Source organism: Procambarus clarkii, chromosome 41 (assembly GCF_040958095.1).
Source record: "Procambarus clarkii isolate CNS0578487 chromosome 41, FALCON_Pclarkii_2.0, whole genome shotgun sequence".
Classification (NCBI taxonomy): Eukaryota; Metazoa; Arthropoda; class Malacostraca; order Decapoda; family Cambaridae; genus Procambarus; species Procambarus clarkii.
Window position 1 is genome coordinate 15,929,996 of NC_091190.1, and position 13,476 is coordinate 15,943,471.

Genomic DNA, 13,476 nt, shown 5'->3' on the forward strand with positions numbered 1-13,476 from the left:
TTTTATTTGACGCTCCGAGCACCACTGTCGTGTTTGCTTCCACGTAATGTGTATTGTGGCTATATTGGTTCTATTAGCCTCCACATTCCGAGAATAAGGATCTTTTCTCACATAGTACCGAGCGCAGATGTTCTTTCATATTCCACGTACTGAGCACAGCTGCTCTATGACCTTTCATTTACCGAGTGTTCCCTTGCCTGCCTCCCTAAGCCTTGTTTAATCTCACCCTATTTACCTCACCCACTTCTTACTTACCTCACCCACTCATGACATACCTCGCCCAATCGCCACTTACCAACGACGGTGAGATTGATGCGGGTGTTGCGGGTGGGCGCTCTCTGGAAGTCGACTCGACACTTATATACTCCTGCGTCCTCCTCAGCGAGGTCTTGAAGGAGGAGGTGGGAGGGGGAAATGCCTGCATTGAAGTAGGCCCGGGAGCTGAGGAGGTCTTGATCCCACCAGTGCTTGGGTTCACCTCCTAGCAGTTCCCTCATGTCGTAACTGTCGGTACAAAGAAAGTAGCAGGCTAAAGAAGAGGCCCAAGAAAGTAATAGGGGTTAATACGGCGACAAAAGAAAGAAATAACAGTTATATGAAATATTAGTTTAGATTCATGATTCACTCAAATCTCGGACCCAAGATCACATCCCAATATTTATGCTAGTGTAATGAAGTGCGTACAATGACCAGACGAGCCATAGTTTCTTTACCCTCCCACCCCTCCTACCCCTGGTTAGAGGAAAGTCGAAGTCAAGGTTGAAAAAATGCCAAGTAATTATATTCAGGTTCAGTGTTTTGATAATGGTTAATGACGCCAGAAAGGTTCACGCACCTAAGGTGTTAGGGGTTCAGGTAAGTGCACCTCTTTGACGTCTTGAAGCATTACCTGATTCTTCAAGCAGCCAATGTTCGTTCACCTGACTTTTCTAAAACCTTTACTTCCACTTCCCGCTCACTTGGATGGTAAACTTCGGTCCAACACATTGTAAACACATCTCCCCAGCCTGTGTTCTTAATGAATAGGTCGCGTCTTTTGTGCTACGGTATCCAACATTACAATGCAACCTACTATGAAAAGTAAGTGCTCACAAATATCTACGTTTTCTGTGCATTTGATTCTATGCATGTTCGGTGATCTGCTTGAGCTAGTTTTTTCACGGAAATCAAGAGAACTGAGTTAGAGGAGGGGCGTTTATTTCAGGTATAATTTGAGAAACCAAATATGTAGACAGCTAAAATAACAGATGTGTTTGATGCTTCAGGTATTTAATAATTCAGGTGTTTAATAATTAAAAAGTAGAAATCGGCTTAAGTTATTAGTTCTGTTCTGAATCTGGTAATATTTTCTGAATACCTCTTTAACAGAAGCAAAAGTTAAGATCATTTATTATAAAGTTTAAACACTGAAGACAAAATTGTGAATTTGTTGTTTGGTTTTTGCTGTGAAAATTAGAAAGAAACACAAGTTCAATTCATAAAGTTGGATTAAAATCATCCTTTTAAAAGATGATAACTATTAACAACTATTATTCAGTAAATGATAACTGTTAACAATAGAGGTGTTCCATAATATACACTGATGGTGATCTGGAATCTGAACACAAGTTGTAACAATTTAATAACATGCTCAACATATCATCAAGTACTAAAAATGCTGAGAAAATATTGAGTCAGTGCAAAGGGATGGAACTCTCATCTCTGGATAGATCACGTTATGGTAATTTCTCTGTGTATTGAAAATTATATCTCCCTCCCTAAACCAGTTATTAGTTTTCACAACAAAACCGTATCACTTTTTTATATATATATATTTTTTTAAGTGTCCAGAGACATGGCCGGAAAAAACAGGGTCATCTTTTTCTCGAGCTCCCGCCTGCATGATAATCCCTCGAGGCAAGTACGCTAAGGTCGACGCTTATTCAACGGACCCTAATGATTCCCAGCCTTAAACATGGTGAGCTTTGCGCGTTTCACGCTTTTATGTCTGTTCTCCTATTGTTACCTTCTCGCTTGAACTACGACTGCAATTTGCGCCGACCAATTTTACAACAATATCTTTTTTTGTAAGTACACATTATGTCGAGATTTACTTGGCAGTAAAGTCGGAGTGTGAGGAACGCTTACTGTACAAACACTGGCCATAAAGAGGGCCACTGACTCAACCTTTTTACCAAACACAGGGGGGATATATATTTAAAGTTTTGTTTCTTTGTTGGAAGTGAGGTCGAATATCTCTCGGGAAAGAGAATTGTCGTGTTTTGATATCATTTGTTGATGTGTGTTTAGACCTGTTCCTCTTGCATGTATGTTGCTAGTGCTGCAGACCTGTCTCTCTCTTATGTGTATTGTTAGTGTTCCAGTTAGATGACTGCTTTCTTAATGCATAATAGAGCCAACTTGCAAAAACGCCATATTAAACTTGGTTTTAGCCAACAGGAAGACACTGACGAGCTATACAACACCGCTGGATGTTTAGTTAATCTGCAACCCAAGAAGTTGTGTTGCCGAATAAATAAATAAATAAATAAATAAATAAATAAATAAATAAATATATATATATATATATATATATATATATATATATATATATATATATATATATATATATATATGTCGTACCTAGTAGCCAGAACTCACTTCTCAGCCTACTATTCAAGGCCCGATTTGCCTAATAAGCCAAGTTTTCCTGAATTAATATATTTACTATAATTTTTTTCTTATGAAATGATAAAGCAACCCTTTTCTCTATGTATGAGGTCAATTTTTTTTATTGGAGTTAAAATTAACGTAGATATATGACCGAACCTAACCAACCCTACCTAACCTAACCTAACCTATATTTATAGGTAAGGTTAGGTTAGGTAGCCAAAAAAAGCTAGGTTAGGTTAGGTTAGGTAGGTTAGGTAGACGAAAAAACATTAATTCATGAAAACTTGGCTTATTAGGCAAATCGGGCCTTGAATAGTAGGCTGAGAAGTGCGTTCTGGCTATTAGGTACGACATATATATATATATATATATATATATATATATATATATATATATATATATATATATATATATATATATATATATATATATATATATATATATATAATATTTTGATGGGTCTTTAATCTCAGCCCGCGTGATGCAAAGCCGAGGGCTGTACTAATACACTACAAAAGCATAGTAGAGGTTTATGAACTCATTCAACCCCATGCCCGAATGCGTTCAGGTTATGTGGTCAACCTTTTATTGTAGTCCAGGTTAAGGCCATGGAACAACAATATCAAATGATTAACCTGAACGGAACACAGGCCTCACTTTAAACACTTGATGAAAATTCAAACACCCTTGCAGGAACAAGAGCCTCCGCCCGCCTTATGCAAAGTCGGGTGCTGTCCCACTGTACCACCACTCTACAATAGTTCTATGCCTGGTTCTTTGTTGACACTACTGCATACAAAATCTCTGAAGGTCTTTAGGGCTTTCTACCAATTCAAAAAATCAATCTGATTTTTACCAATCACCTCTCTGATTCGCTGAGACTTTGTATCACAATCACTTACAAATTACCGCTTATCACCTGAAATGAATGTGCACATAGTCGACTAAATAGAATATATCCTCTTTATATGTGGCACAAATCTATACTTTATATCTAGCTCACATTCTGTTGTAAGTTGGCCCTTTAGAGCACTACTTCGATACCACCGTTCTGCTCTGTCAATTCCCATTTCTTTCTGGCTGCTAATAGCAAACTGGGTGATGGAAAGAGGTTGGTTTGTTTCCCATTACTGCTCCATAAACATTTGTGTAGAACTTTTGACATATTTCACTTTCATGTGACCACATGTTGGACAGAGCCAAGCAGAGCACGACCTCTTCCGATGATGTAGCAAAAGCGAGTGACTTGTTCTGGCCAATCGCAGGGCCCATTCGGTGACGTGACACATGCCAGGTCGCTTCCTATTTGCTGTCGGATGTCACCTTATGTTAGGTGACATCTTCACGAATGTTTTGACATCAGAAAATAGTAAAACTAAAGATTTCATACATTCCCTATTTATCTGTTCACATTCCAAAAGATATATACATAGTCATAAATATGGTAAATGATTGGGAAAGTCTCAATTCCAGTGAAAGTTAGACTGGAATAACATTATTCATGAATGAATCCAAGTATATATTTGTTTAATTGTGTGAGTTTATATGTGTATACATATATTTAGCTTATGAAGTTGTTTGTGTATATATGTATTTAGTTTATGTATTTATGTATGAATATAGTATATAAATCTTCGATTAGACGCTCAATAGTCGAACCACGTAGGCATAGTGACTCAAGCCACAAATGTCTTCAAGAACATTTGATACTACTTTACTGGTTGCTTGCCATAGGCAGGATACCAGTACTGGTCGCCTACCTGTATATGGGTGTTGTGAGTCCCTCCTTGAACCAGAGGACGAGGTAGACGGTGTCGCCAGCTTGGACTGACATGTTGCAGGGTAGACGGGCCGCCTCTCCAGACACGCCCTCCACTTTTTCGACCACGTCTGAAGGGGATACAGCATTGTGTTAGTCGAGTGAGGAGGATGCGTCATAAAATTTTTGCTAGGGATGGAAGCAAATCATACCATGTTGTACTGTTTGTTCCCCTGATAGTTTTCCAATGTTCGGTAAATTCCTTGTCTTTGTTGTAGGGAGAAACATTTGGAATAACACACTTTGTACGGTAGTGAGAAGAAACGTCTTTCCTAATACAGTTAAAGGTTGATATAAACTCACTCTCTCTTCCCCCCCCCATGCATATCTCCCAGTATTGACCAACGATCAATAAGTCCCACTCATGATTCCCCTCAGTAATTGCACCCCTCTCATTAAGCGTCTGAAAATAACCGCGCCTCAGTTTTTATTCCTATGCAGACCTCGCACTCATTATAAAGTGCAGCGCGATGGTGTTTCTGCTAACGGGGCCTCAAGCAAAAGTCACTTACACAGTATCTTCCTCTAAAGCATAGCACGCAGCCGGAAATTTTTCTTTTCGAGAAAACACGAAAGTTTTATGGTTTGAATAAGTTAGGAGGATTCGGTAGAATGCCTATTGATTATGTTTCTCTTCACCGTCGATGGTAATTCAAAAATCAATTCTCCAAAATTCATTTTTATTTCTAGTCTGACGCCTGAACGCGTTTCGTAATAACTTATTACATTTTCAAAGACTTTAGTTTACATACACAACTGTAAGCGCACAAAATGCATCCATAATTATACTCGCTTTGAGTGAGGTGATATGGAACAAAAGTTTTGGGTGAGGTGATTGACATTTGCACATGATACAAAACGAACCAATGGGTATAAAAACATAAGAATGGAAGTAACTGCAGAAGGCCTATTAGCCCATACTTTCTCTTGATGCTTCTATATTGGTTCGGGGTCTTGAAGTGGGTAGAATATAGTTATGCATTATCTGTTGATTGCTGGTGTTGACTTTTTGATGTGTAGTGCCTCGCTGATGTCGAACTTCCTGCTATCGCTGTATCTATCGATGATTTCTGTGTTGTTTGATGAAATTTCTCTGGTTATGGTCTGGTTGTGAAAAGAGATTATATGTTCCTTGATGGGGCCCTGTTATTTATGCATTGTTAATCGCCTGGAAAGAGACGTTCTTGTTTTGCCTATATACTGAGTTCTTTGGGGCTTACTGTCCCCAAGTGCGAATTTGAAGGCATGACGACGTTGGTTTCCTTTAAGGCGTTCTGCTTGGTGTATGGAGAGTTTTTCATGAGTAGATTGATCGTTTTTTTGGTTTTATAGTAAATTGTCAATTTACAATTTACATTGTCAATTAACAATTTACTATAAAACAAACAAAAACAAAACAAAACAATATAGAAGCATCAAGAGGAAGCATGGGCCAATAGGCCTTCTGCAGTTACTTCCATTCCTATGTTTTTATACCCATTGGTATAAATAGTCCCGCCATTTCTGGTACGGTTAGGCAATGCATGGCTCTCTTTCTTCTCCTTTTAACCCCCACTAACTTCTCGACAACACCCTCTATCAATACCTTGACGGCACCCTACGCCAACACACGACACAATCCTACCAAAACGCACAACACCACCATTCCCAACACCCGACCACTCTCCACCAACACCAGGCCACTCCCTCCACCAACACCAGGCCACACCCTCCACCAACACCAGGCCACACCCTCCACCAACACCCGACCACTCTCCACCAACACCCTACCACACCCTCTACCAACACCAGGCCACACCCTCCACCAACACCAGGCCACACCCTCCACCAACACCCGACCACTCTCCACCAACACCCGACCACACCCTCTACCAACACCCGGCCACACCCTCCACCAACACCAGGCCACACCCTCCACCAACAATATACACCGTGCTATGTAATCTGTTGTATTTACCACACGTTCAATTTACCAATATGAATTAAACCTCTTGAAAACGACCCAAGTTTTATAATTATGCTGCTGAGAACGACCTAAGTTTTATGATTACGGTTGCAGTAATTATACAAGTTGTACAATTTTGGCCTCGCTAACGATTTTAGTTGTATTATTATCAACTTTCTCTAATGCTACAGACTTGCAAAATCTAGTACAAAATGTATATCTCAAATTTATTAGTGATAAAGGGATAACATTCCTTGAAAGTTAGTAAGTAATTTTATAAATATATTTACTAAAACAATATGCTTTAATTAAAATATGACTCAATATAATTGAAACCCTCAAATCACTTAGAATGCCTATACCTGAGCAGATATACTTGCTTATATCAATGGAGTCTCCTCTCACTGAGGATTTAAGATCGTGACATTTGGCATTTGGCATATATTTTATAACTAATTTTCCCATCTTTCTGAAAACGGAACATACTATTAGAAGGTGTGTGTGTGTGTGTGTACTCACCTAATTGTACTCACCTAATTGTGCTTGCGGGGGTTGAGCTCTGGCTCTTTGGTCCCGCCTCTCAACCGTCAATCAACTGGTGTACAGATTCCTGAGCCTATTGGGCTCTATCATATCTACATTTGAAACTGTGTATGGAGTCAGCCTCCACCACATCACTTCCTAATGCATTCCATTTACTAACTACTCTGACACTGAAAAAGTTCTTTCTAACGTCTCTGTGGCTCATTTGGGTACGCAGCTTCCACCTGTGTCCCCTTGTTCGCGTCCCACCAGTGTTGAATAGTTCATCCTTGTTTACCCGGTCGATTCCCCTGAGGATTTTGTAGGTTGTGATCATGTCCCCCCTTACTCTTCTGTCTTCCAGTGTCGTGAGGTGCATTTCCCGCAGCCTTTCCTCATAACTCATGCCTCTTAGTTCTGGGACTAGTCTAGTAGCATACCTTTGGACTTTTTCCAGCTTCGTCTTGTGCTTGACAAGGTACGGGCTCCATGCTGGGGCCGCATACTCCAGGATTGGTCTTACATATGTGGTGTACAAGATTCTGAATGATTCCTTACACAGGTTCCTGAACGCCGTTCTGATGTTAGCCAGCCTCGCATATGCCGCAGACGTTATTCTCTTTATGTGGGCTTCAGGAGACAGGTTTGGTGTGATATCAACTCCTAGATCTTTCTCTCTGTCTGTTTCATTAAGTACTTCATCTCCTATTCTGTATCCTGTGCCTGGCCTCCTGTTTCCACTGCCTAGTTTCATTACTTTGCATTTACTCGGGTTGAACTTCAACAGCCATTTGTTGGACCATTCACTCAGTCTATCCAGGTCATCTTGTAGCCTCCTACTATCATCCTCTGTTTCAATCCTCCTCATAATTTTTGCATCGTCGGCAAACATTGAGAGGAACGAATCTATACCCTCTGGGAGATCATTTACATATACCAGAAACAGTATAGGTCCAAGGACTGACCCCTGCGGGACTCCACTTGTGACGTCTCGCCAATCTGAGGCCTCACCCCTCACACAGACTCGTTGTCTCCTGTTGCTTAGGTATTCCTCTATCCACCGGAGTACCTTCCCTCTCACTCCAGCCTGCATCTCCAACTTTCGCACTAGCCTCTTGCGTGGTACTGTATCAAAGGCTTTCTGACAATCCAAAAATATGCAGTCTGCCCACCCTTCTCTTTCTTGCCTTATTTTTGTTGCCTGGTCGTAGAATTCAAGTAACCCTGTGAGGCAGGACCTGCCATCCCTGAACCCATGTTGATGCTGTGTTACAAAGTTCCTTCGCTCCAGATGTTCCACTAGTTTTTTTCGCACAATCTTCTCCATCAGCTTGCATGGTATGCAGGTTAGGGACACTGGCCTGTAGTTCAGTGCCTCCTGTCTATCCCCTTTCTTGTATATCGGGACTACGTTAGCTGCTTTCCAAATATCTGGCAGTTCCCCTGTGCCAGTGATTTGTTATACACTATGGAGAGTGGTAGGCTCAGTTCTCTTGCTCCTTCCTTTAGAACCCAAGGGGAGATTCCATCTGGGCCTATAGCCTTCGTCACGTCCAACTCTAGTAAACACTTCCTTACTTCCCCACTGGTAATCTCAAACTCTTCCAGTGGTTCCTGGTTAGCTATTCCCTCACTTACCTCTGGAATTTCTCCTTGTTCTAAGGTGAAGACCTCCTGGAATTTCTTATTCAATTCCTCACACACTTCCTTGTCATTTGTAGTGAATCCTGAGTGTAGTGAATGAATTTGTGTGTGTGTGTGTGTGTGTGTGTGTGTGTGTGTGTGTGTGTGTGTGTTGAGAGTATGACTGTAAGCGGAGCAATCTGTTAAAAAGTGTATGATTCTAACCGGAGCAATCTGTTAAAACGTGTATTCGTATAAGCAGAGCAATCAGTTAGAAGGCATATACATGATTGTAAGCAGAAAAATTATTTGACCAATAGGAATCAGTGTGGATCGATACGTTACCGCTTTAATGTGATTAATCACTTCCATCATTTGAAGATAACTGTGGGGATACGTCGCTTATACGTCACATAATTGATCTCTCGGTAACAGGTATTTATCTCTCCAGTGTTACCATTGTTAATGATTAGGTAGAAATGTAATTATTTGATGTTTAAACTATTTTGTATAGCACGTTTGAATAAAAGTTTTTGGATTTTGTACTTAAAAATTACCTTTAGCCACCATTAGTGTGACCAAGTGTGTGTGTGTGTGTGTGTTTTAGACGACTGGTCGACGACCGGGCCGTGGGGTCGCTGAGCCCCGAAATCACCTCAAGGTAACCTCAAGGTAAGTATGCAGCATAACTATATGTTGTCATACCCAGTAAATATGACATGCAACTTTTCCTGAATTTACATTCTTAAGCGATAAGTTAAAGGATTCAATACCCATTTGAGTGCTTTGAGAGTCACCATCGTAGCTGGCACTGTTTCACTTGTTTGATCAAAGAGTTTTGTCAGAGTGCCTCTGTCACTATACCGTCCAATAAACAAAGCGATTCTGGTGAAAGCAACTCGGGAAAAAAGTATGAACGAAATAAATGTAAATTTCGAAGAAAACAAGTATACAATAATACATTATCAAATGTGTATTATGTGCTATGCAAATTTATAATAAAATTTTAATTATATATTGTATGGGCTAATTAATGCCAAACATCCATTAGTCAGAGGTCAGTGAAATAAGGACCTAATTGTTCTGTACTGCAATCATAGATATTTAAAAGTAAATTAATAATTTCATATTGAATGATGAAGTATGTTCCACAGAAATTTCTTGCATTAAGACTAAGAACTTTTAATGTGTTATGTACTGACAGCCTGCAAGAAAGATTGGTGTAAAAGGTTGTGTATGGACAAGAACAAGCGAACGTGCCTTCGTGAACTAACATGAGTTACACAAAGAATCACCAAAATGCGATAAAGATCAATGAGAAAATTACCTGGAGCAATGAGGTGACTCGAACCAGCGATCAAGGAAATTATTATGAAAACAAAATATCATGAAAATATACCTTGACTTCATAACTCACACAGAAAATGTGAAACTTGAACTCATTTCACTAGCAAGGTCTTCAGGCCTGGGCAGTTTACATTATAATCGCAACTTATCTTCCCAAGTTTTATACAGACTTCATATTTTGTTCAGATAAGAAATAATGACATTCTTGTTAGGCTGTTCTTGTACGTTCTTATATAAAAATAAAATTCGTAGCAAAACTCGAAAATAAAATAGTGTTTTCACTGTATTAAGCCAATGTTAACCTACTTCTCTAGTCTCTTTAAAGAGAGAGATTATCTAACGTACTGTAATGACTGTACTACCATAATGTATTCAGATGTTGGTGACCGGACATGGCGCAACGCATAAGATTCCTAGGTGAGGCTTGCAGCATTCACTATTGGCGTGGGGAATAATGGTTTGCAGAAGACAGCTTTCTTTTTATTAGCTCATTAAATAAATCATAAGCACTTCTTTCTTCTTTTCTGGCAGATCCATTAAAAGTTCCGCTCTTCCAATTATAGCATATCCACCAACTGGAACCGTGTGATTGAGTTTCTTTTTTTTTAGTTCTCCAGAGTAAAATTGTCAGTAGTCAAGACGATGTTAATTTAAGAAAAAAATTGGTCACAATACACATAATATTTACTACTAATGCATGTTCTAAAATATTGAGATTCTCATCCTCTCTCTCTCTCTCTCTCTCTCTCTCTCTCTCTCTCTCTCTCTCTCTCTCTCTCTCTCTCTCTCTCTCTCTCTCTCTCTCTCTCTCTCTCTCTCTTACTCACTCACTCACTCACTCACTCACTCACTCACTCACTCACTCACTCACTCACTCACTCACTCACTCACTCACTCATTCACTCATTCATTCACACACACACACACACACACACAGGAATCAGGAATCAGGAATCACAGGTTCAGGAATCTGTACACCAGTTGATTGACAGTTGAGAGGTGGGACCAAAGAGCCAAAGCTCAACCCCCGCAAGCACAAATAGGTGAGTACAAATAGGTGAGTACACACACACACACACACCTGCATATTTCCCTGACACACCATTAAGTGAAGAACGATGACCACAAAAACTGAAGATGGGCTATATATTACGAGTGGTTATGGCCCCTCGCGTACACTCTTGACGGCCGACGCATCTAGCGGCTCTACAATTGACGCATTATGTCGAATACAGGACTGACTCTCGAGAACTGACGCATTACACAGGCTCGGAACTGACGCACAACGTCGGTATGATACCAACCCATTAGGTCAACTCGACAACTGACGCACTACACTGCCAGTGTGGATGGGCTACAATCACCACTGCAGGAGGCAGCGCACCAGTGGTCGTACAGTGATCGTATTGGTGGTCGTACCTGTGGCTATAAGTGATGGCACTTTTGATTAAGTCCTCCCTTCCACACCTGTCAGACCAAGTCCCGGGAATTCACGCCAATATTTCACCTATTAAAAAAACGTCGCAAATTTTTATAAAACAAGAAGAATTCTTATGGGTAGTGACATTGGGAAAAAAAGTATTTGCAATGGTCGGTAAACCGATGGATTCGCTTGTTGCTGGGTCCCCGTTCGACTCGGGTGGTTAAATTGGTTGGGCACCGTTCCTTCATGCAATCCATATATTCCAGCTCTTGGACTCGATTCATATACCAGTCCTGTAGTTTCTTCACAACTCTTAGTTTCTCGCATCTTAGCACTTAAGCTGTTTTCAAATTCCAGCTATTATCCCGTCCTTATATCCCAGCTCTTAGCCTGATTTCGTATCCCAGTTCTTAACCTACCTTTATATCCCAGCCATTAAGCTGCCGTCACATCCCAGCTCTTAACCTGTTCTTATATCCTAGGTCTTAAGTTGCCATCATATCCCAGCTCTTAACTTGTCTTTATATCCCAGTTCCTAACATGTCCCTCATATCCTAGCTCTTAAGGCAGGTTGTGTGTGTGTGTGTGTGTGTGTGTGTGTGTGTGTGTGTGTGTGTGTGTGTGTGTGTGTGTGTGTGTGTGTGTGTGTGTGTGTGTGTGTGTGCACACTCAAGATTATAGAACATTATGGTGAATTCAAGGCAAATAGTATCCAGATATAATGGATGATTGGACAGTCACCAAGTATTATAGATATAGAAGACAGAGTCGTCAGGTATGATGAAGGATTAGACAGACAATCGCCAGGAATGATGGATGATTGATGAGACGGTTGATGGTAAGGTTTATCGTCACACGGTATTGTGAAGGCGGAGTAGATATGGGTTCCATGTGTGACTAATATCACGCGAGGAACCCATTATCCTCGAGTGCTGTGTCCCCCGATAAGTGTTTTGTCAACCGACCTGGATAGCAACTTACTGCTATCCAAGATGGGTGATATACAGACAAGATGATAACCAATTTATGTTGTTGTATGAAGGATAACTGGTATCCATGTCACGTGTTATTCAGTTCAGAAAGTAGCTGTTGTAAATGTTATATGTCAGGTGGTCTCGAGGCCGGATAGAAGCCAATTTAAGTTGTATCCAGCTGCGATAACAAGCCGGTCCCATGACAGCTGGTTTTGATGAGGATCATAAATGATATTCAAGAATGGATGTTACGGGGGAAACGGGAGATGATTTTTGTAAAAATTTCACATAAGGTTCTAGTTAAGTAAAACTATTAGGTCTGTTCTTTCATGTAGTCCGGTTTCTCGAAGAATTTAAGTGGAGAGCGTGAGCCGTCCCAGTGAGATCAATACCTTGCTTTTACCAAATAATACCTCAGGATATGTTCTCTCTTAACTAAATGTATACATATTTTTTGTTCTTACATATTTTGTATTTCTAAACATTAGTATATCTTTTGCATTTAAAGGAAACAAATTTCAAGTGAATACAGAGTGGTATTGTTCTTCGAGTCTCCGTTGTCCATGTTCTATGAAACATGTTTTCTAAATTTTGTGCACGAAATATTGACGGATATTGGTAATGTGTATTTTCATTCTTTACGCTATTCTCTCTACCTTTTCCTTGCTCACGAAGGAACGTATGCAAGCATATTAAATATTTACTGTTTTTCCACAAACTGCTTTCTTAACACCCTACTGCTTCTCGCACAACATGCTCTCATTCAAAGCTTCTTTTCATTTATTTTTTAAACCTGGTGGGTACGACAGGAGAATATGACGCCCTTTGACATTTATTAGTAGGGTTATCTAATCTTATGTTTCTCACTTCCTTTTAACCTCAAAAAATCCTCTTCACTTATTAGCATCCATTGTTTCCACATCACCAAACTATATTAGGTATAGTTTCTTCAATTTTATCGCCTCTCGATTTTTCCTTTCCGCACCTTCCGTTATCGAATAACCTTTCCAAAAACTCCCAACATCACACTTCTCATATTGTAAAATTCCACTGCCCTGTTTCTTTATTACTTCAACATCGTCGTACAATAAAACGTACATCCTGAAGGAGTTTAGAATGCATTTCTCCTTATTCAAATCTCGTGAATAAAGCTGGATAAATCAATCGGGTT

At 40.0% G+C, this 13,476-nt stretch overlaps 1 protein-coding gene across 1 annotated transcript in view; it reads right to left on the reverse strand.

Moving 5' to 3' along the window:
- LOC123761019 (protein turtle homolog B) overlaps positions 1-13,476 on the reverse strand; it is a 118,053-nt gene that overhangs the window by 51,980 nt on the left and 52,597 nt on the right. The window contains exons 2-3 of the mRNA XM_045746834.2: positions 4,413-4,542; positions 296-504 (exon numbers count right to left, since the gene is read on the reverse strand). Of these exons, the coding sequence (XP_045602790.2) occupies positions 296-504; positions 4,413-4,542 (339 nt within the window). The remainder of the gene's footprint in view (positions 1-295; positions 505-4,412; positions 4,543-13,476) is intronic.